We start from the raw sequence: 24832 nt of genomic DNA, 5'->3' as shown, positions 1-24832 counted from the left end.
TCATCCCAGATGATGGTTGGAAAGCAGAAGTCTCCTTATTATTGCACTACGACTACTTCTTTGACACAACATTTCGCAGGAGTAGCATATCAACAGGGCAGGTCGTGGGTACGGGTGGACTGGGGTTTTCTCAAACAGGGGTGGTGGGCTGGGCTGGTTGGGGCAAGGGCTGTTCTCTGTGGGTTTACACAGCATGCAGCAGTGGAAGATCTGGACCAGCGCGTGGCACGGAACCGCTGTATTCGGAAGGCATATACCAGCCGGTTGAGGGCAGAGTTGATGTGGGTCATAAAGATTCCCACATACATGGCACTCTTGGGCATCCCACACTCCGGGCAATAGAAGAGGATGCAGTTCATGACATGCAGCAGCAGCCAGCACAGAGCGAATAAGAAGACGATGAGCGCCAAGGACTTGGCTAGCTTTAGCTCCTTGTCCAAGTACTTGCTGGTGTCGCAAGTGGCCTCGGCACGCATGTTAAGCTGCTTCCGGATCACCCTGAAGATCTCAGCGTACAGCGCGATCATGATGGTCAGAGTAACCACCACCCAGCCGAAGAAGTTGAAGTAGACCATGTAGTCCATACGCATGACCTTGGTGAACTTGCAAACTATTATGTCATCGCTGGTGATGCTCAGGTTACCCTGTGTGTGCTCGTTGTGCCAGCCCAACATGGGCACCATCCCCGTCAGGGCAGAGAGGAGCCAGCATAGGAACACTGCCACCCATGCTCTGTTCTGGGTCACGATAATGCTGTACCTGCAGAGGACCAGAGGAATTATCAGAGTCAGTTTGAAAAATTATACAGTACATTGACAAACATAGAACATACAAAACAGCTGGAGGTGAAGCTTAGCTTAGACTTTTGATTATCTCCAGACAAATATGTCTGAAAACCTTTCCATAAGCCATTTGTTTAAGATGCTTGCTGGATGCATCAGGCATGCATTTTTACAGTACATGCTGTTCTAAGGAGCTAAGTATGAGATTTTATGAATACCAATGATACACCATCTCTGTGTAATGCATTAGTGATTACATTAATTTATGCATGTATTAAGTTTTGTTCGATATTTTTATTTCATTTATTTGTGTTTTTAATCCCAGCCCCCATCCCCACACGAGGCCTTTTGCCTTTTGGTAGGCTGTCATTGTAAATAAGAATTTGTTCTCAACTGACTTGCCTAGTTAAATAAAGGTTAAAATATGGTATTGTGTCAGTGCCACTCAAGCTAACAGGCTGTCAAACCTATTATGTGACAGAAGCACAATGGATTAATTTATTCTTTGAATGTGATTTATAAAATGTCAACAAATAATAATACAATATATAGATTTTTTTTATTTTGGCACAAATCGATTTTAGAATGCAAAATACTGAGAGATAAGAAAATGCAAGCTATATTGCTTTCAGATTTTTAATGAAGGCGATTTATAAAGTGTCACCAAATTTGGCACATATTGATTTTAGAATGCAAAATACTGAGAGTTAAGTAAATCCAAGCATCTATACTGAACAAAAATATAAACACAACATGCAACAATTTCAACGATTTTACTGAGTTACAGTTCATATAAGGAAATCAATCAATTGAAATAAATAAATTAGGCCCTAATCTATGGATTTCACATGACTGGGCAGGGGCACAGCCATGGGTGGGCCTGGGAGAGCATAGGCCCACCCACTTGGGAGAAAGGCCCATCCACTGGGGAGCCAGGCCCAGCCAATCAGAACAAGTTTTTCCCCACAAAAGGACTTTATTACAAACAGAAATACTCCTCAGTTTCATCCTCTGTCCGGGTGGTTGGTCTCAGATGATCCCGCAGGTGAAGAAGCCGGATGTGGACGTCCTGTGCTGGCGTGGTTACACGTGGTCTGCTTTGTGAGGTACTGCCAAATTCTCTAAAACGACGTTGGAGGCAGTTTATGGTAGAGAAATTAACATTCAATTATCTGGCAACACCTCTGGTGGACATTCCTGCAGTCAGAATGTAAATTGCACGTTCGCTCAAAACATGAGACATATGTTGCGTGACAAAACTGCACATTTTAGTCACCTTTTATTGTCCCCAGCACAAGGTGCACCTGTGTAATGATCATGCTGTTTAATCAGCTTCTTGATATGCCACACCTGTTAGGTGGATGGATTATCTTGGCAAAGGAGAAATGCTCACTAACAGGGATGTAAACAAATTTGTGCACCAAATTTGAGAAAAATATGTTGTTTGTGCGTATGGAACATTTCTGGGATCTTTTATTTCACCTCAGGAAATATGGGACCAACGCTTTACATGTTGCGTTTATATTTTTGTTTAGTATATTTACATTGGTTTCAGATTTTTATGTGAGAACACAAAAGTTGGTAGTATGACATAAATCAATTTTAAACTACATTGATGATAATTTAATATAAAACAACAAAATGAAGGAACCTTTGATAGTAAGTTGCTGTTACCATATATTGCTCTCTTACACAACTCCCCTGTCCACATGACACTACAAATAAATGAGACACACGAGGAACTCTGCCAAAAATGCCCAACGAACCAGCCTTAAAAGTCACTCCTTGGGACGGACAGGAACATTTTTATTTACTTAAAAGCTTTCAATGTCTAGCCCATTGATTTCTATTAAACTAAGCGAAGATATATGGCTTCCCAGCAGTCTGAGAGAAATTCTACTTAGATTGCTACTGCACACTCCCTTGGTATCCCTCACACCACAAACAGGGCTTTTAAATTACAAATAAAAGTTAGCATTTAAGTCATCAATGTGTAATTTAAGTCATCAACGTGTAATTAGAATTAACAGAACATTTTCTTCACTAGGAATACAGTAAAATACTCAAGTTGTTGCCCTAAAGCAAAATCAATCTCATTATAGACAATCCTATATGAAAAGTTTTTGCAAATGTATTGCAAATGAAATACAGAAATATCTCATTCACATAAGTATTCACACCCCTGACTTAATTTAATACTTGTAGGAGCACCTTTGTCAGCGATTACAGCTGTGAGTCTTTCTGGGTAAAATGCAAAGAGCATTGTAGATTGTGCAACATTTGCCCATTGATTATTTGTTACATTCTTCAAGATCTGTCAAATTGGTTGTTGATCATTGCCAGACAACCATTTTCAGGTCTTGCCATAGATTTTCAAGTAGATTTAAGTCAAAACTGTAAGTCGGCCACTCAGGAACTTTCACTGTATTCTTGGTAAGCGACTCCAGTGTAGATTTGACCTTGTGTTTTGGGTTATTGTCCTGCCGAAAGGTGAATTAATCTCCCAGTATCTAAGCAGACTGAACCAGGTTTTCCTCTAGGATTTTGTCTGTGCTTAGCTCCATTCCATTTCGTTTATATTCTGAAAAACTCCCCAGTCCTAATGATTACAAGCATACCAACATGATGCAGCCACCACTATGCTTGAAAATATGGACAGTGGCACTCATTAATGTGTTGTATTGAGTTTGAGTTTAACCCCTTTTTTGGGGTAGGCATAAAACTACCTCCATACTTACATTACTTAAAAACATTTTTTTAAACTGGTACCAACTTCAGACCAAATCCCAACCTCGTACAACGCTGGGCCAATTGTGCGGCTGTGATTGGGACGCCGGGTTGTGATACAACCTGGAATCGAACCAGGGTATGTAGTGCATCTCGGGAGCCCACCAATCAGGACCTAATAGTCATATATTAGTCACATAATAATTTAACACGTTCATACATTTTTTATGTAGTTATTACACATTGATTACACTATCACTTGTATTTCATATGTCACAACGATTAATAGATACTTATGCTATGACGCTGGTAAAGTTTTGCCTCGCCCACCTGCCCTTCCCCAAGCTCTGGGCACTGCTGGTAAAAAAAAGAAGCTAGCTATAGCTGATGGATGCAAACAATGTTCTTCCCCAAAAACATAGCAAAACGACATAATCTGTTTCAGTAGTTATAGTTAGCTAGCTAACTATCTAGCAAGGTGTCATCATCTAAAATACCCCTAATTTATAAGAGAGTTCTTATTTGATTAAATAGGACCCATCTATGTGAAGCTAGCCACAATAAGGATAAACCACAATAGTGGTATTTGCGGTTAGCCTTCAAAAGAAAAGTGTCATTTATATTTACTATGGATCCCATTAGCTGCTACTCTTCCCGGGGTCCAGCAAAATCAAGGCAGTTAATACAAATAACATTATTTGACGTGTCAAATAAACTTGTTGACCTTTTTTTTTTTAATTTATTTTTAATCCCAGCCCGTCCCCAAAAGAAGCCTTTTGCCTTTTGGTAGGCCGTCATTGTAAATAAGAATTTGTTCTTAACTAACTTGCCTAGTGTCACCGAGTAGACTGATAAACCATTTCATTGCGCCACATTACAACCTTGTTAAACATTATCTAGTCTAAATATGGCATGATTCCACCAATTGTAACTTTCTGCGTCACTTTCAAAGATAAACCTTTACTTTGAAGGCGAACTGAAAATTCCACTAGCGTGGCTAATCATTATTGTGGCTGGCTTCACAACACATAACCCGGTCCGGTCAAGCCTCACCAGCCAGATGAAGCTAGCTGGCTGCTTATAACGTTAGCTCTGGGCAACAGGGCCAAGTAGCGGCTAGCTAGTTATTTTCATGAACTGAAGTTAAATGTCAATAGGCGAACAACAAGTGGCTACCTAGCTAATACTTACGCCCAAGGATTCCTAAATCATTGCTAAGGATATTGAAAATGACTGCAGTTTTTACTGGTCATTGTTTTCAGGCTGGTTGCATTAGTGCTAACGTTAGCTATCTACCGCCGAAGTTCTGTGAAAGGTTGCGTCAATCAAATCTGGTATCAGGATATAATGTGATTCAGAGTCACTGATTATACTATAATTATCTTTATTTAACACAAGTGATAAATGGTAAATGCAATTTTCGTATATACGGGTTCACTGTATCACCACGCAGGGTAAAGCAGAGAACTGACTGAAATAGTACAGACATCTTCTTTTATACTGTTCCAGAGTTAGTTCCAACTTTAGAGTTGGCCTGTCACAGTAGAGGCTTAGCGTGGTTTTAAACTTGCTAGCCTATCGGTGGTGTCCAGTCACAGCACTCAGGATTGAAATGACCGGAATGGTGCTTGTGAAGATTGAACTGATTTGTTGGTTTCTACACATTCCTCAGTTCCTGTTTTCTTGTTATTCAGCATTTTTCCATCTTGTCTCAACCTTCTGGTTAGCACAGTCGACACCCTAGATTAACAACAGCTTTTCTGCAGTCACGCTATGTTTTGTGATTAACATGTCCTACTTCTATAAGGCATATATTTATGTTAAAAGAGAACAAAACCATCCTTCACAGTTCTAACATCTGTATCAAAGATATTTGCCTATTTTTTAATCCTGCTCGTTTGATCCTGATTTTATTTCAGATGCTCACACAGACGTTTTCCCATTCGGTCGAACAAATATGCCTCTTTACCAACGCGGGATTGTAAACACATCGTTCGTGGCCGGCGTGTGCTTGTAGTGCTTCTGATCGTAATTGTGGCGCTTGGCTTGCACGTGCAAATTCAGCATACACAACATTCTATAATAGAATTGTGTTATTTGACGTGTCAAATAGTGTTATTTTGACACGCAAATACCCAAACGGCATTCCATAATTGCTTACTCATTGGTGTTTTAGGCTGGGCTTCTTTATAATCACTTTGTGACATCTGCTGATGTAAAAAGGGCTTTATAAATAATTGTGACAACGTTTGACATGTCCATGTCTCAGACATAATGCATTTTATAGTAGGCCTATGTTAACAATGCATTTCCATATTGAAGCCATGCAATTACTTAGAACAATGTGGACTGCAAACAAATTCACCATATTTAGAAAATGTTTCCTCCTGCTATTTAACAAACTAGGCTAAAACGGACTAACATTCTTATTAGAGTTGATGACAACGCAACACATAAAATACTATAAATACACAACTTAAAGCAACCACATATTTAGCCATGGAGCAGCGCTACAGCCAGCACTACGATTTAACATTGCATTAGGTTCGTTAAAATAGAGCCCTCTGTGTGGTAAAGTTGGCAGTTGTTTTCAGACTGTTCAGAACGCTACCTGGGAAAAGTAAATAGCATACAGCCGGTGTAATTCGACTCACTTGATGGGAATCTTGACCCGGAGGTAGCGGTCGATGGCAATGGCCATTAGGGACAGGATGGAGCCCTGGGTGATGATGAGGAGCAGGCAGGAGAAGAAGAGGCAGGTGTAGAACTGAGTCTTCAGTCCCAGACTGATCACTACAGCCAGGGGGATGACCAGGACTCCCACAGCGATGTCGGCCACCGCCAGAGACACGATGAAGCAGAACGTGTCCCTCAGGGCCCGGTTCGTACAGACCACCAGCACCACTAACACGTTGCCCAGCACAGAGGCCAGGGCTATGGCTGTCTCCATGGAGATGTACATCATGTCCACATGCTCCTGTGGCTTGACACCGGGAGGAAGACATTTTAAAAGTCCCCGGATTTCCCTTTGCCTTTCCTCAGATTAAAAATTGTTTAAGAAGTAGTTAAATCTTCTTCTTCAGTTGGTCCTTTGCATTCAGCTAATTTCATTGTGTCCTCTTCCATTCTGTGTGTTCTCTCTGAGCTGCTGCTGGTGAGAGAAGCGTGGGTGGTCGCCGACCTGGCATTGACTCACTGAGTGGGCCCCACACTGACCGGCTGATCCCCTGGGTCTCTCCTTCTCTTAGAGGGGAGGGGCCTCGTTCTCCTCCCATCACTCCTCTGGAACAGTAGGGAGCTTCTCACACATGCCATATGGGCGCGCACATGGCATGTGTGTGTGTGTGGGTGCGCATGTGCTATGTGTGTGTTTTTGTATGTGATAATCTGTGTGTGCATACATGTGGGTGAGAGGGGAGCTGTGACTGGTCTGGCAGGTGGGTCTCATAAAACATGCGTTTGGGATATTTGTTAACATTGCCACTCAAGATAACAGGGTGTCTAATGACAATGTGAGCGACCTAGGCACCATTTTAACATTTTAATACTCTTTCTGTCACCTGAGATGCACTGCAGACAGGACCTTGACACTTACCCAAGAGGATTTGTGAGAAACTAACATTCTGCCCCCACACCCATGCTTTTGTGCTAACCAAAACCGATTTCATCCTCTTAAATGGCTTTGCATGAATGACTGGACTGCACGCTGTGTCCAGATGAGCTGTATGTGATGTGATTATGTTTTTACTTCCTGAATAACAGAGAATCTGTAGAAATAGAACCTTACATCGCCTATAGATAATTGTTGTATCCTGACTTTTTGCCTTTAGCCTTGTTCATAAAGGTGAATTAATTAATCAATCCATCATCTTTAGTGTGACTAGAGTGCTTCCCCTGCCTGTATAGATGTCTCCTTAATCACAAAGAATCAATAAATAAGATACATGGGAGTAATTGGAATTATGTAATGTGCAAGTTATTCAGTTGCAATCCGTGATATCATTTCATACACCAGCTAAATAACTTTTGTGAAATATGGTACGTTTTGAATGGTACATTAGTGCGTAACTGTAGCCATTCAGTTATGTAACTCTATAGCGACAGGAAGATGATTGTGATTTTATCACATTTATATGCTCATGAATACATTTCAGCACACATTTTCTTCCTTTTATCATTTTGAAACATCATTATAATTTTCTGTGATTTTTTAAAACTTCACTCTGTCCACCAGTTGCACATTCATTCCCGTTCTGTACCTTCTTTCCATCAACTTAACCATTCTGGACCAGCTCTTTGCTAAAATAGTTATGGAGCCATGCAAAAAAAGGGACACAATTTAAACACTGACATATTGAAATATCATATGCACTGAAATTAATTGAATTTGAGTGGCATTGCATAATTTTGATGACTGCCAGCAAGCCAAGCCGAAAACGTTTAATTATCCTAAAACACTGTTTTCTCTTGCTTGGTTTTAATAAGGCAATGTTAATGTCTAAATCTGAAAGTCTTGTCAGCCACTATAAAGGATGCTGTAATGAAGCAATCTCTGTGATGGCCCTTCTCAATCCATTATTAAGGAGAGAAGAAGTTTCAACGTCTGCCCGTAAACACATTCATTTTATATTCTCTATTTTTTGGAGGAAACCGATGAATCAGGACTTTCTTTGGGGACATTGCCCCCTACCTCAGACCGTGCTCTGTGCATTAGCTTGTTGGTGAGCAGACACAACAGTAACTCACTTTTATTGGAGATTGTGTCACCTTCCCCATGTTCTTTACGTCATCTGAGTCCCAGGGATAGTCAGCTTTGTGTGTGTGTCTATGATAGAGCGACAATCGTAACACAGCAACAGTGAGCTTTGATGTATGGGTTGGTAAAGGTATGGTGACAAGCTTTTTATTGTGTGTCAATAAACCTTTAAAAGAGCTGTTTCAGGCCAATGAGCACATTTTTGTCAAATGGACCATTGATCAACCAACCTGTTGGCATGCTGTAGTCTACCAGTAGAGTAGCTCAGTTTGTAGGTCATGCCACTTGCAACATCAGGATTGTGGGTTCAACTTCTGGTGGGACCACCGATATGAAAAATGTATGCACACACTACTGTCAGTTGCTTTCGATAAAATAGTCTGCTAAATGGTATATTATCTACAGTACACCTTTAGATGAAGCGGGGGACAGGTGCTCAAAGTAAAAACATTCCAACTGCCTCTCTAGCCAAAATATTTTACGTTTATTTGCCTATTTGTTTTCTGAAACAACACACTCACTCATCACACATTGTAAGCAAGCTAGTGCCAGTGACTCCTAAGCCTAAGGTGCTCGGGCGATGGTTGAGCCCTATCTGTCCGCTAGAGTTTTGACTTCTGGGTATGTTTTGCAACAGAAACCCACTGGCCAGTGAATACACCTCTGAGACTGTAACCAACCCTATGAATAGCAGTAATGAATTAGTACAGTACCATGCAGAGGTTCGCCAGGTCAGGTTCCTCAGGGGATTATGTGGCTGTGGTGAAGAGATCCCATTACCGGTAACCAACTGAGTGTAATGTTCTCCACATCCTCACCAAACTTCCTATTGGAGATGAAGGATGCCTCCAACAACCATTAGCACTTAATACAGCTCTAAAGCTACAGTACACAATGCTAGCTATCCTATTATGACTGCTGTAATGCACATCGATACAGAGAAGAGGGTCGTAGACTGGGTGAATGTGTTCCAATGGTAAAATGTAAAAACAGTGAGTTAACATATATAATATTGTATTTTTGTTCTGAGGGAGTCAGCAATAAAACAATGGCATTGAAAACGTAATACCAGTAGGATTTCAGAAGACTAGAAGGAGCACGAGCTCTACTGCATTATCATCCACACAACTTCTGTGGAAGATTCTATTGTTTTCTCATCATAGCTTAATAAGGGGTCTATGTTTTGACACAACGAGCCTTTTAACTTTACATCTAGTGTTTTTTGCTTCTTCTCTTTTTAAAGAATGAAAAAACCTGCTTCAGTCCCAACGTAAACCTGCTTTAGGCCCATGAGGTTTACAGATTATTTTATTATATTTGTTTTACTCACTTAGCAGACACTCTTATCCAGAGTGACTAACAGGAGCAATTAGGGTTAATCAGTTTGTATACCTGTTTCATCTCTTGTAGTCCTTGATGTGTTTATAACAATGTTACAAAGCATGTTGAGGTCTGTAATTTTTATCATAGGTACACTTCAACTGTGAGAGACGTAATCTAAAACAAATATCCAGAAAATCACATTGTATGATTTTTAAGTAATTAATTTGCATTTTATTGCATTTTATTGCATGACATAAGTATTTGATACATCAGAAAAGCAGAACTTAATATTTGGTACAGAAACCTTTGTTTGCAATTACAGAGATCACACGTTTCCTGTAGTTCTTGACCAGGTTTGCACTCACTGCAGCAGGGATTTTGGCCCACTCCTCCATACAGACCTTCTCCAGATCCTTCAGGTTTCGGGGCTGTCGCTGGGCAATACGGACTTTCAGCTCCCTCCAAAGATTTTCTATTGGGTTCAGATCTGGAGACTGGCTAGGCCACTCCAGGACCTTGAGATGCTTCTTACGGAGCCACTCCTTAGTTGCCCTGGCTGTGTGTTTCGGGTTGTTGTCATGCTGGAAGACCCAGCCACGACCCATCTTCAAAGCTCTTACTGAGGGAAGGAGGTTGTTGGCCAAGATCTCGCGATACATGGCCCCATCCATCCTCCCCTCAATACGGTGCAGTCGTCCTGTCCCCTTTGCAGAAAAGCATCCCCAAAGAATGATGTTTCCACCTCCATGCTTCACGGTTGGGATGGTGTTCTTGGGGTTGTACTCATCCTTATTCTTCCTCCAAACACGGCGAGTGGAGTTTAGACCTAAAAGCTCTATTTTTGTCTCATCAGACCACATGACCTTCTCCCATTCCTCAACTGGATCATCCAGATGGTCATTGGCAAACTTCAGACAGGCCTGGACATGCGCTGGCTTGAGCAGGGGGACCTTGCGTGCGCTGCAGGATTTTAATCCATGACGGCGTAGTGTGTTACTAATGGTTTTCTTTGAGACTGTGGTCCCAGCTCTCTTCAGGTCATTGACCAGGTCCTGCCGTGTAGTTCTGGGCTGGTCCCTCACCTTCCTCATGATCATTGATGCCCCACGAGGTGAGATCTTGCATGGAGCCCCAGACCGAGGGTGATTGACCGTCATCTTGAACTTCTTCCATTTTCTAATAATTGCGCCAACAGTTGTTGCCTTTTCACCAAGCTGCTTGCCTATTGTCCTGTAGCCCATCCCAGCCTTGTGCAGGTCTACAATTTTATCCCTGATGTCCTTACACAGCTCTCTGGTCTTTGCCATTGTGGAGAGGTTGGAGTCTGTTTGATTGAGTGTGTGGACAGGTGTCTTTTATACAGGTAACGAGTTCAAACAGGTGCAGTTAATGCAGGTAATGAATGGAGAACAGGAGGGCTTCTTAAAGAAAAACTAACAGGTCTGTGAGAGCCGGAATTCTTACTGGTTGGTAGGTGATCAAATACTTATGTCATGCAATAAAATGCAAATTAATTACTTAAAAATCATACAATGTGATTTTCAGGATTTTTGTTTTAGATTCCGTCTCTCACAGTTGAAGTGTACCTATGATAAAAATTACAGACCTCTACATGCTTTGTAAGTAGGAAATTCTGCAAAATCGGCAGTGTATCAAATACTTGTTCTCCCCACTGTATTTACAGTATTGCATTTTTCATGTAGACTGATTTTGGACAGCTAATAGCCTAACCATCGCACACGCAACATTATGTACGAAACGTTCAAATCCCGTTGCTGCAGGATTATTTTGTTGCAACAATACTGGTCAAATTAAGATTATACATCTGTATCTGTTTTCTGGATGTCATAGCTGCCTTCATCAATGAAGTAGAGTAGAAGGATAAATCAGCAATATGTCAGTGCAATCCGGGATCCTTGGGACATTCCTACCTCATTGAAGTTGACATTTAAAATGGTTAAAGTAAGGGTTGAGGTTAGGGTTAGTGTTTAGGGTAGGGATGTTCCAAGGAACTCGGATAGCACTGCCAAATATGTCCTATAGGAGAAGTGTAAATATTGAGGCGCTTGTGACTCCCCCAGATATTGTGGGTAGAAAATTTTGGCATCTGTACAGGAACATGGTGAAATATTACTCAACAATGACCCAGATCCCTGGCCACTATCACTCAACTCAATGTAACCATTTATTGCTGAAGCAGACAAATCATTGAATGAGATTGCAATTTTTTTTCCTACACATTTTTTGGGATAACTGCCAAATAGTGCATGTTATTTCCATTTCTGGGCAACGTAATCATACAGAAAAAAAATATTCAAAATTCAGTACATTCAAGAAACACGAGTCTTTAAACAGGAAATCGATAAGAGTAAAAGGAAACCTGTAAGAGCCCACTTACTTGACTTCCTTGCAACTTCCTCTGTCTATTTTTATCCCTCAGTTTTTTTCAACAAATGCCAAATGTTAAAATATGCCAATGTATAACGCCCTGGCAGTAGTTTTCCCTTTTTATACAGGTTCTAAGGTCTTGATGCACTTTGCCAAAGATAAAAAGCTAAGCGACTATCACTTATATTGTCTTCCTACACTATTAACATGCTGTACCTTCAACTGTGTCAATTTTCATAACACTGATAGCATTTCCATCAATATTTCTATCCGCACTGTTAGGGTTGCTGCTGATAATGTTTTCAGTGGTCTGGTTGCTCTGAGAGCCCTGACTGTCACCTCGATACACAAAGACCTTCCTCCAGATCCTCAGGTACGCTTCCTGGATCTTGCGGATCTTGAAGGCATAAACGATCGGGTTGACAGCTGAATTGCCATGGGAGAGGAGGATGCCCACATAGAAGGCCTGTTGGGGTATGTTTGATGTGTTACCAAAGTAGGCAACACAGTTCATGATGTCCAGAGGGAGCCAGCAAAAGGCAAAGAGCACCAGGACCAGAGTCAGGGATTGGGCCAGGCTCCTCTCCTTCCTGAAGTAGGTGTGGGACTGGGTACTGCTCCCCACCCTCTCTCTCAGGTTCTTTTGTATGATACAGAAGATGTAGCAGTACAGGACAGCCATGACAAGCAACGGAGTGAGGGTGCAGAGGAAGAAGAAAAAGTAAACCAAGTATGACATGGGAATCACAGCCCGGAAACGGCAGATGATGGTGGTTGAGTTCCCTGAGTGAGACAAGGTGAAACGGTTGTACCACCCAAACGTGGGTGGGAAGCTCAACATGAAGGCAACAAACCAACATATTGCTACCACCACCCAAGATCTTCTCTTTGTCACTGTCCTCTTGTACCTGTTGAAGCAGAGAATCTGTTCATATGACACGACAACCATTTTTTTTAACTGTGTATGTACTGTATATGCATGCACGCTCACCTGAGAGGGATGAAGACGCGTAGGAATCTGTCCACAGAGATGGCTAGCAGAGACATGACCGAAGTCATTGTCAACATGATGACCACACAGCTTATGAAGAGACATACATTGAACGAGGTGTACACCCGTCCATCCACCAGCACAGCCAGCGGCACAGCTACAGAACCTACAAGGAAGTCAGCTGTAGCCAGAGAGACCACAAAGCAGAACGTGGGCTGCCGGAGGTTGCTGCTCGACCACACTGCCCAGATCACCAGCACATTTCCCAGACAGCAGGCAACAGCGATCAGCACCTCCAGCACTGTGTAGACAACATCTCCTCCAGACATCCTGTCAACCGTCCAATGGAAGTTTAATATTGGCAATTACTGTACTTAACACTAAGTGTGCTCTATTCTATACCGCTGGAGATTTTCCTTTTCCTGTAGGCTCGAGGATGTTCACTTAGCTATTGAAAAGGTTTATTGAAATGTCACAGCCCCCACTTGCCTGCTATAGATTGGTGATAAGGGTTGTTGTGGTATCTCACTTATCCTACACTGCTAGTAGGAGGAGACTGTGTAAAAAATAGTTTGTTCATCTCAGTTGAACCCTTATCATGAAAATGTGGCAATAAGAGGCAAGGTGTCGCAATCTGCAAATTTATGTTGGCTGCAGAAAAATACTTAGCTGTGGTTGTGTTGTACACATTTCCTGTGGCTTTAGAGGAAGGATGCTCAAAATACACTTATCTCTGTGAATGGTATACATGTCACAATGTGGAAAGTGACAGGTGTTATGTCTGGGATGAGCAGGCACAGTGAAGGCAGAGGCAGACAACAAAATGTATTATAGGCCATGGTTTTCAATCATCATCGTTTCAGTAATCAAGTTCAATCACCATTTTTAACACTGTCCCACAATTCAGTTCAAATGTTTCACTTCCATAATATTTTCTTTTTGCTTTTAACTTAGAAAACCATGCTACTTCAAAATCCAGCCTGGTCTCATAGACTAGATGTAACATAGCAAATGGATATCCAATATATTATGTTTGGTATGGTTACATAAGACAGAGGGTTACTTAAGGCAAAAACGAAATGAGAGTGGTTGGTCATCTAGCTAGCCAAAGGTTGCGTGTTTGAATCTCATCACAAACAACTTTAGCATTTTAGCAACTTTGCAACTACAACTACTTAGCATGTTAGCTAACCCTTACCCTAAACCTTTTAACTAACCCTTCTCCTAACCCTACTCTTAACCCCTGACCCTAACCCCTAGCCAAACAAAACAAGGGGCATAGGAAGTGGCAGGCGTTCATTTGCTCTAAATCTCCATTGTAACAGAACTGTATAGAATGACGAGGTGCTCATGTCTCAACCCTAACAATTGGAGTCTTTGTCCTAAAGCCGGGAAGGCAGACGACAAGGTCCAAAATAAGCCCATAGAAACGCATTGGGCTTATTTTGGACAGATAAAAGCTCTCGCTTCGCCTCTTCCTCTCTGATTGTTACTCAAACAAATCTCCATCAGCCATGTGGGCTCACCAATGCCATTACATGCTCTGGCAAACTTGGGATCCACCATGATTCTGGATTGCATTCGCTTCCTGTGGGCTGTCAGCATAGCCGCGAGAAGTAGGGGTGCTGAGGGTGCTGCTGCACCCCCTGAAAAATCAGGATAAAAAATATAAATATAAATATATATATACCTATACTAGTCCTATATTAGAGGACCGTTATAGCCATCTGTAGATTTGCACCCCCCCCCAACAAAACAGTTGAGATGACAACCAGGGCTCTCAGAGCAACCAGACCACTGTGAACAAAACATGTATCATCAGTAATCCTAGCACTGTGAGTGAGTCATAGTTAATGATTTGTTCAATGATAATTACAAAATTACATTTTGGTTTTCCTTACCCTGTAAGCAGTCTATAGACAAGGTATGCCAGCAATCCATGTTTTGCTTTCGTTTACATGGGGTGTGTTCATTTTGCTTGACAATTTGTACTGAACAACACTTTTCTCCAAAATGGTCCACACTGTCCTTCGATAGCCTTTGAGGTATGTTTGCTCCGATTTGGTGGGTGTGGCCTGACCAATATGGGTGTAACCATTTGAAATCGCAAAACTCGTGCAGCACATCATACGGTAATCGCCCTCTGGGCAATCATAATCACAGCATTTTTCAACTGGAAGTTCAATACAGTACAATTTCTGTTGAATTGAACATTGCACACCGTTCTGTCACACTGACCACACCCCAGGCCACTGTTTCCAAATGCTAACTTTGGTACCGATAGTATAATTTTTTGAGCTTCATGTCCAAATCATACTAAAGTATCTCAAATGTATTGTGTACCTCAATAAAATTACTTATAGATCATTTGGACATGAAGCACAAAAAATGCTAATATTGGAATTTTGGTGAACTATCCCTATAACCTAACACTTGTTCCAAAACCTAATCTCACACAAATGGACCGGTCCATCGTATTCTAGCCTACAGCTCTCTGGATATAAGATTGTAGTCCTCTATTCTTCATTACCCTCTCTAGATTGACCTGGCATAGCCAATACAGGGACTAAATCATTCTAATGTGGTAGAAAGTTTTATTGTAATATACTGTATAAAGAAGAGCTATTGCCATTGTATTTCAGCAACGGTTTTCTTAACCACATTGGCATTATTGTAGCATTTTGCATGTTGAGAATGAAACTGAAAGTGAACATGATGAGGAGTAGGACAATGATGCAGCAAAGAAGAGTATTTAAAGGAATAGTTAACCTAAATTGGTTTCCTTACCCTGTAAGCAATCTATGGACAAGGTAAGACAGCAATCCATGCTTTGGTATTGTCTAGCTGTCCACTGTCTTCAAACGCTACGTTTTTATCATTTGTGTCCAAAAACCACTGCAAGTCAATATCCCCGAAATTAACATTTTGTGGATTTATATCCAGATCATCCTAAAGTGTCTAAAAGTTACTTTAACATGATTTTGACATGAAATGTGAAAAATGCTAACTATCCAATTCTATGGAATATTACCAAAGTAAATCATAAAATTAAAAACATCTACTGAGCTGCGAGTTCCTATTTTAATAGGAGGGCAAAAGGACAGGTCCTCGGGCGATGGTTGAGCCCTATCTGTCCGCCAGAGTTTTGACTTCTGGGTACGTTTTGCAACAGAAACCCACTGGCCAGTGAATAAACCTCTGAGACTGTAACCAACCCTATGAATAGCAGTAATGAATTAGTACAGTACCATGCAGAGGTTCGCCAGGTCAGGTTCCTCAGGGGATTATGTGGCTGTGGTGAAGAGATCCCATTACCGGTAACCAACTGAGTGTAATGTTCTCCACATCCTCACCAAACTTCCTATTGGAGATGAAGGATGCCTCCAACAACCATTAGCACTTAATACAGCTCTAAAGCTACATTACACAATGCTAGCTATCCTATTATGACTGCTGTAATGGACATCGATACAGAGAAGAGGGTCGTAGACTGGGTGAATGTGTTCCAATGGTAAAATGTAAAAACAGTGAGTTAACATATACACTGCTCAAAAAAATAAAGGGAACACTAAAATAACACATCCTAGATCTGAATGAATGAAATATTCTTATTAAATACTTTTTTCTTTACATAGTTGAATGTGCTGACAACAAAATCACACAAAAATGATCAATGTAAATCAAATTTATCAACCCATGGAGGTCTGGATTTGGAGTCACACTCAAAATTAAAGTGGAAAACCACACGACAGGCTGATCCAACTTTGATGTAATGTCCTTAAAACAAGTCAAAATGAGGCTCAGTAGTGTGTGTGGCCTCCACGTGCCTGTATGACCTCCCTACAACGCCTGGGCATGCTCCTGATGAGGTGGCGAATGGTCTCCCGAGGGATCTCCTCCCAGACCTGGACTAAAGCATCCGCCAACTCCTGGACAGTCTGTGGTGCAACGTGGCGTTGGTGGATGGAGCGAGACATGGTGTCCCAGATGTGCTCAATTGGATTCAGGTCTGGGGAACGGGCGGGCCAGTCCATAGCATCAATGCCTTCCTCTTGCAGGAACTGCTGACACACTCCAGCCACATGAGGTCTAGCATTGTCTTGCATTAGGAGGAACCCAGGGCCAACCGCACCAGCATATGGTCTCACAAGGGGTCTGAGGATCTCATCTCGGTACCTAATGGCAGTCAGGCTACCTCTGGTGAGCACATGGAGGGCTGTGCGGCCCCCCAAAGAAATGCCACCCCACACCATGACTGACCCACCGCCAAACCGGTCATGCTGGAGGATGTTGCAGGCAGCAGAACGTTCTCCACGGCGTTTCCAGACTCTGTCACGTCTGTCACATGTGCTCATGTGCTCAGTGTGAACCTGCTTTCATCTGTGAAGAGCACAGGGCGCCAGTGGCGAATTTGCCAATCTTGGTGTTCTCTGGCAAATGCCAAACGTCCTGCACGGTGTTGGGCTGTAAGCACAACCCCCACATGTGGACGTCGGGCCCTCATACCACCCTCATGGAGTCTGTTTCTGACCGTTTGAGCAGACACATGCACATTTGTGGCCTGCTGGAGGTCATTTTGCAGGGCTCTGGCAGTGCTCCACCTGCTCCTCCTTGCACAAAGGCGGAGGTAGCGGTCCTGCTGCTGGGTTGTTGCCCTCCTACGGCCTCCTCCACGTCTCCTGATGTACTGGCCTGTCTCCTGGTAGCGCCTCCATGCTCTGGACACTACGCTGACAGACACAGCAAACCTTCTTGCCACAGCTCGCATTGATGTGCCATCCTGGATGAGCTGCACTACCTGAGCCACTTGTGTGGGTTGTAGACTCCGTCTCATGCTACCACTAGAGTGAAAGCACCGCCAGCATTCAAAAGTGACCAAAACATCAGCCAGGAAGCATAGGAACTGAGAAGTGGTCTGTGGTCACCACCTGCAGAACCACTCCTTTATTGGGGGTGTCTTGCTAATTGCCTATAATTTCCACCTTTTGTCTATTCCATTTGCACAACAGCATGTGAAATTTATTGTCAATCAGTGTTGCTTCCTAAGTGGACAGTTTGATTTCACAGAAGTGTGATTGACTTGGAGTTACATTGTGTTGTTTAAGTGTTCCCTTTATTTTTTTGAGCAGTGTATAATATTGTATTTTTGTTCTGAGGGAGTCAGCAATAAAACAATGGCATTGAAAACGTAATACCAGTAGGATTTCAGACGACTAGAAGCAGCACGAACTCTACTGCATTATCATCCACACAACTTCTGCGGAAGATTCTATTGTTTTCGCGTCATAGCTTAATAGGGGGCCTATGTTTTGACACAACGATCCCTTTAACTTAACATCTACTGTATGTCACGCCCTGACCTTAGTTCCTTTTTTATGTCTCTATTTTGGTTTGGTCAGGGCGTGAGTTGGGGTGGGCATTCTATGTTTTTGTTCTATGTTTTGTATTTCTATGTGTTTGGCCTGGTATGGTTCCCAATCAGAGGCAGCAGTCTATCGTTGTTTCTGATTGAGAACCATACTTAGGTTGTCACGTTCCTGACCTGTTTTCTCTTGTTTTGTATGTGTTTAGTTGGTCAGGGCGTGAGTTGGGGTGGGCATTCTATGTTCTGTGTTTCTATGTTTAGGTTCATTGTCATTTAGCCTGATATGGTTCTCAATCAGGGACAGGTGTTTTACGTTTCCTCTGATTGAGAACCATATTTAGGTAGGTTGTTCACACTGTTTGTTTGTGGGTGGTTGTCTTCCGTGTCTGTATGTCTACCACACGGGACTGTTTCGTTTGTCGTTTCGTATATGTAGTCTGTTCCTGTTCGTGCGTTCTTCATAGTTTGTAAGTTCTCAAGTCAGGTCTGTCTACATCGTTTATTTGTTTTGTAGTTTGTTGTAGTGTTTTCGTGTTTCGTCTTTACGTTAATAAATTCATTATGTCAAACTATCACGCTGCGCATTGGTCTTCTGATCCTTCTCGCCTCTCCTCGTCTGAGGAGGAGGACGAAGTAGACGATCGTTACAGAACCACCCACCAAACCAGGATCAAGCAGCGTGAGAGGAACCAGCAGCAGCGGCCAAAAAACCAGGACTCGTGGACCTGGGAGGAAATATTGAACGGAGAAGGACCCTGGGCTAAGGTGGGAGAGAATCACCGCTCTCGGGAGGCGATGGAGTCAGCGAAAGCCCAGGATCGGTGGTATGAGGAGGCAGCAAGGAGACGTGGCTGGAAACCCGAAAGTAAACCCCAAAAATTTCTTAGGGGGGGGCTAAAAGGGAGAGTGGCGAAGTCAGGTAGGAGACCTGCGCCTACTCCCTGTACTTACCGTGGAGAGCGAGAGTACGGGCAGACACCGTGTTACGCAGTAGAGCGCATGGTGTCTCCTGTACGTGTGCATAGCCCGGTGCGGTACATACCAGCTCCTCGTATCGGCCGGGTCAGATTGAGCATTGAGCCAAGTGCCATGAAGCCGGCTCTAAACATCTGGCCACCAGTGCGTCTCCTCGGGCCGGCTTACATGGCACCAGCCTTACGCATGGTGTCCCCGGTTCGCCTACATAGCCCGGTGCGGGTTATTCCACCTCCCCGCACTGGTCGGGCGACGGGGAGCATACAACCAGGTAAGGTTGGGCAGGCTCAGTGCTCAAGGGAGCCAGTACGCCTGCACGGTCCGGTATTTCCGGCGCCACCTCCCCGCTCCAGCCCAGTACCACCAGTGCCTACACCACGCACCAGGCTTCCAGTGCGTCTCCAGAGCCCTGTTCCTCCTCCCCGCACTCTCCCTGTGGTGCGTGTCTCCAGCCCGGTACCACCAGTTCCGACACCACGCACCAAGCCTTCTGTGCGTCTCCAGAGCCCTGTACGCACTGTTCCTTCTCCCCGCACTCGTCCTGAGGTGCGTGCCCTCAGCCCGGTACCACCAGTGCCGGTACCACGCACCAGGCCTATAGTACGCCTTGAGAGTCCAGTGTGCCCTGTTGCTGCTCCCCGCACTAGCCTGAAGGTGCGTGTTTTTAGCCCGGTACCTCCAGTTCCGGTACCACGCACCAGGCCTACAGTGCGTCTCAGCCGGCCAGAGTCTGCCGTCTGCCCAGCGGTGCCTGAACTGCCCGTCTGCCCAGCGGCGCCTGAACTGCCCGTCTGCCCAGTGGTGCCTGAACTGCCCGTCTGCCCAGCGGCGCCTGAACTGCCCGTCTGCCCAGCGGTGCCTGAACTGCCCGTCTGCCCAGCGGCGCCTGAACTGCCCGTCTGCCCAGCGGCGCCTGAACTGCCCGTCTGTCCAGCGGCGCCTGAACTGCCCGTCTGCCCAACACCGTCTGAACTGCCCGTCTGCCCAACGCCGTCTGAACTGCCCGTCTGCCCAACGCCGTCTGAACTGCCCGTCTGCCCAACGCCGTCTGAACTGCCCGTCTGCCCAACGCCGTCTGAACTGTCCGTCTGCCAAGCGCCGCATGAACTGCCCGTCTGTACTGAGCCTTCAAAGCCGCCCGTCTGTACTGAGCCTGCAAAGCCGCCCGTCTGCCATGAGCCTTCAGAGTCTTCCGCCAGACAGGAGCCGCCAGAGCCTTCCGCCAGACAGGATCAGCCAGAGCCTTCCGCCAGACAGGATCAGCCAGAGCCTTCCGCCAGACAGGATCAGCCAGAGCCTTCCGCCAGACAGGATCAGCCAGAGCCTTCCACCAGACAGGATCAGCCAGAGCCTTCCGCCAGCCAGGACCAGCCAGAGCCGTCAGCCAGCCAGGACCAGCCAGAGCCGTCAGCCAGCCAGGACCAGCCAGAGCCGTCAGCCAGCCAGGACCAGCCAGAGCCGTCAGCCAGCCAGGACCAGCCAGAGCCGTCAGCCAGCCATGACCAGCCAGAGCCGTCAGCCAGCCATGACCAGCCAGAGCCGTCAGCCAGCCATGACCAGCCAGAGCCGTCCCTCAGTCCGGAGCTGCCGTCCCTCAGTCCGGAGCTGCCGTCCCTCAGTCCGGAGCTGCCGTCCCTCAGTCCGGAGCTGCCGTCCCTCAGTCCGGAGCTGCCGTCCCTCAGTCCGGAGCTGCCGTCCCTCAGTCCGGTGCTGCCCCTCATCCCGGTGATGCCCCTCATCCCGGTGATGCCCCTTATCCCGGTGATGCCCCTTATCCCGGTGATGCCCCTTAATTTAGGTGGGTTTAGTTGGAGGGTGGTCATTGGGAGGGGGATACGGAAGCGGGGAGTGACTATGGTGGTGTGGGGACAGCGTCCGGAGCCGGAGCCGCCACCGTGGACAGATGCCCACCCAGACCCTCCCCTAGACTTTTGGTGGTGCGTCCGGAGTTCGCACCTTGAGGGGGGGGTTATGTCACGTTCCTGACCTGTTTTCTCTTGTTTTGTATGTGTTTAGTTGGTCAGGGCGTGAGTTGGGGTGGGCATTCTATGTTCTGTGTTTCTATGTTTAGGTTCATTGTCATTTAGCCTGATATGGTTCTCAATCAGGGACAGGTGTTTTACGTTTCCTCTGATTGAGAACCATATTTAGGTAGGTTGTTCACACTGTTTGTTTGTGGGTGGTTGTCTTCCGTGTCTGTATGTCTACCACACGGGACTGTTTCGTTTGTCGTTTCGTGTATGTAGTCTGTTCCTGTTCGTGCGTTCTTCATAGTTTGTAAGTTCTCAAGTCAGGTCTGTCTACATCGTTTATTTGTTTTGTAGTTTGTTGTAGTGTTTTCGTGTTTCGTCTTTACGTTAATAAATTCATTATGTCAAACTATCACGCTGCGCATTGGTCCTCTGATCCTTCTCGCCTCTCCTCGTCTGAGGAGGAGGACGAAGTAGACGATCGTTACATAGGTAGCCTTTTCCCACCTGTGGTTTGTGGGTAGTTGTTTTCTGTTGTGTGTCTGCACCAGCCAGAACTGTTTCGGTTGTTCTCTTTGTTATTTTAGTTATTTTAGTGTTCATTAAATAAATATGGACACGTACCACGCTGCACCGTGGTCCTCTCCTTCCAACAGCCGTTACAATCTATTTTTTTTGCTTCTTCTCTTTTTAAAGAATGAAAAATCCTGCTTTAGTCACAATGAAAAAACCTGCTTTAGTCCCATTTAGTCCCATGGGGTTTACAGATTATTTTATTATATTTTTGACTAATTTAGCAGACACTCTTATCATTTATTGCTGAAGCAGACAAATCATTGAATGAGATTGCAATTTTTATTTCCTTGTTTCATATGCCCAATTCACATTCACATTTACGTTTTCAGATTAGACATCTACATATTTATTGGAAACTGCCAAATAAATCATGTTATTACCATTTCAGGCCAACTTGATCATACAGAAAAAAACATTTAAAATTCAGTACATTCAAGAAACGAGAGTCTTTAAACAGGAAATCGATACGAGTAAAAAGAAACCTGCAAGAGCCCACTTACTTGACTTCCTTGCAACTTCCTCTGTCTATTTTTATCCCTCAGTTTTTTTCAACAAATGCCAAATATTAAAATATGCCAATGTATAACGCCCTGGCAGTAGTTTTCCCTTTTTATACAGGTTCTAAGGTCTTGATGCACTTTGCCAAAGATAAAAAGCTAAGCGACTATCACTTATATTGTCTTCCTACACTATTAACATGCTGTACCTTCAACTGTGTCAATTTTCATAACACTGATAGCATTTCCATCAATATTTCTATCCGCACTGTTAGGGTTGCTGCTGATAATGTTTTCAGTGGTCTGGTTGGTCTGAGAGCCCTGACTGTCACCTCGACACACAAAGACCTTCCTCCAGATCCTCAGGTATGCTTCCTGGATCTTGCGGATCTTGAAGGCATAAACGATCGGGTTGACAGCTGAATTGCCATGGGAGAGGAGGATGCCCACATAGAAGGCCTGTTGGGGTATGTTTGATATGTTACCAAAGTAGGCAACACAGTTCATGATGTCCAGAGGGAGCCAGCAAAAGGCAAAGAGCACCAGGACCAGAGTCAGGGATCGGGCCAGGCTCCTCTCCTTCCTGAAGTAGGTGTGGGACTTGGTACTGCTCCCCACCCTCCCTCTCAGGTTCTTTTGTATGATACAGAAGATGTAGCAGTACAGGACAGCCATGACAAGCAACGGAGTGAGGGTGCAGAGGAAGAATATAAAGTAAACCAAGTATGACATGGGAATCACAGCCCGGAAATGGCAGATGATGGTGGTTGAGTTCCCTCAGTGAGACAAGGTGTCACGGTTGTACCACCCAAACGTGGGTGGGAAGCTCAACATGAAGGCAACAAACCAACATATTGCTACCACCACCCAAGATCTGCTCTTTGTCACTGTCCTCTTGTACCTGTTGAAGCAGAGAATCTGTTCATCTGACATGACAACCATTTTTTTTAACTGTGTGTATGTTTCTGTATATGCATGCACGCTCACCTGAGAGGGATGAAGACGCGTAGGAATCTGTCCACAGAGATGGCTTGCAGAGACATGACCGAAGTCATTGCCAACATGATGACCACACAGCTTATGAAGAGACATACATTGAACGAGGTGTACACCCGTCCATCCACCAGCACAGCCAGCGGCACAGCTACAGAACCTACAAGGAAGTCAGCTGTAGCCAGAGAGACCACAAAACAGAAGGTGGGCTGCCGGAGGTTGCTGCTCGACCACACTGCCCAGATCACCAGCACATTTCCCAGACAGCAGGCAACAGCGATCAGCACCTCCAGCACTGTGTAGACAACATCTCCTCCAGACATCCTGTCAACCGTCCAATGGAAGTTTAATATTGGCAATTACTGTACTTAACACTAAGTGTGCTCTATTCTATACCGCTGGAGATTTGCCAGCAGGTTTCTTGTTCCTGTAGGCTCGAGGATGTTCACTTGGTCATTGAAAAGGTTTATTGAAATGTCACAGCCCCCACTTGCTTGCTATAGGTTGGTGATAGGTGGAGTTGTGGTATCTCATTTCACCTACACTGTTAGTAGGAGGAGACTGTGCATTAAAGAGTTTCAATATACCATAAATAGACTTGTAGTAAATCTGAAAATGCTACCACAGCTAAAACATTTATGTTCCTCTCAGATGAAACCTTATCTTACATAAGCATTTGGCAATAAGAGGCAAGGTATCGCAATCTGCAAATTTATGTTGGCTGCAGAAAAATACTTAGCTGTGGTTGTGTTGTACACATTTCCTGTGGCTTTAGAGGAAGGATGCTCAAAATACACTTATCTCTGTGAATGGTATACATGTCACAATGTGGAAAGTGACAGGTGTTATGTCTGGGATGAGCAGGCACAGTGAAGGCAGAGGCAGACAACAAAATGTATTATAGGCCATGGTTTTCAATCATCATCGTTTCAGTAATCAAGTTCAATCACCATTTTTAACACTGTCCCACAATTCAGTTCAAATGTTTCACTTCCATAATATTTTCTTTTTGCTTTTAACTTAGAAAACCATGCTACTTCAAAATCCAGCCTGGACTCATAGACTAGACCTAACATAGTAAATGTAAATCCGGAACACCCAAATTACTATGATATATTAGGTTTGGTATGGTTACATAAGACAGAAGGTTACTTAAGGCTACAACTAAATGAGGGTGGTTGGTCGGGTTGGGCGTGTAACGCGAACATCTAGCAAGCCAAAAGTTGCTTGTTTGAATCTCATCACAGACAACTTTAGCATTTTAGCTAACCCTTACCCTAAACCTTTTAACTAACCCTTCCCCTAACCTTAACCTTTTAATCTAACTCCTTAACCAGTGGCGACCCGTCATTCAGGGCAGGTTTTGCCTCCATTTTTTTTCTGTTTTGCATGATATTTTGTCATTAATATGTGTCACATATCCGTTTGCAAACAATGTAAAAAATTTGTTTGACTTAATTAAGCTGCATACAAACATGGTCTCTTTTTT

The 24832-nt window shown here is 44.1% G+C and overlaps 1 protein-coding gene and 2 pseudogenes across 1 annotated transcript; all 3 read right to left on the bottom strand.

The window, feature by feature from the left end:
* Positions 1–6824, bottom strand: LOC120020332 (annotated as a pseudogene).
* Positions 6825–12065: 5241 nt separating this feature from the next.
* LOC120024300 (adenosine receptor A3-like) lies at positions 12066–13330 on the bottom strand. The gene is made up of 2 exons (XM_038968514.1): positions 12968–13330; positions 12066–12884 (listed from the first exon to the last, which is right to left on the bottom strand). The coding sequence occupies exons 1-2, from the start codon at positions 13294–13296 to the stop codon at positions 12179–12181; spliced, it is 1035 nt and encodes a 344-aa protein (XP_038824442.1). The 5' UTR covers positions 13297–13330; the 3' UTR covers positions 12066–12178.
* Positions 13331–22207: 8877 nt separating this feature from the next.
* LOC120024294 lies at positions 22208–23736 on the bottom strand (annotated as a pseudogene).
* Between the last annotated feature and the right edge of the window lie 1096 nt (positions 23737–24832).

The sequence above is a fragment of the Salvelinus namaycush genome, chromosome 2, assembly GCF_016432855.1.
Source record: "Salvelinus namaycush isolate Seneca chromosome 2, SaNama_1.0, whole genome shotgun sequence".
NCBI classification, from domain to species: Eukaryota; Metazoa; Chordata; class Actinopteri; order Salmoniformes; family Salmonidae; genus Salvelinus; species Salvelinus namaycush.
This window is presented reverse-complemented; position numbering and strand designations above follow the sequence as displayed.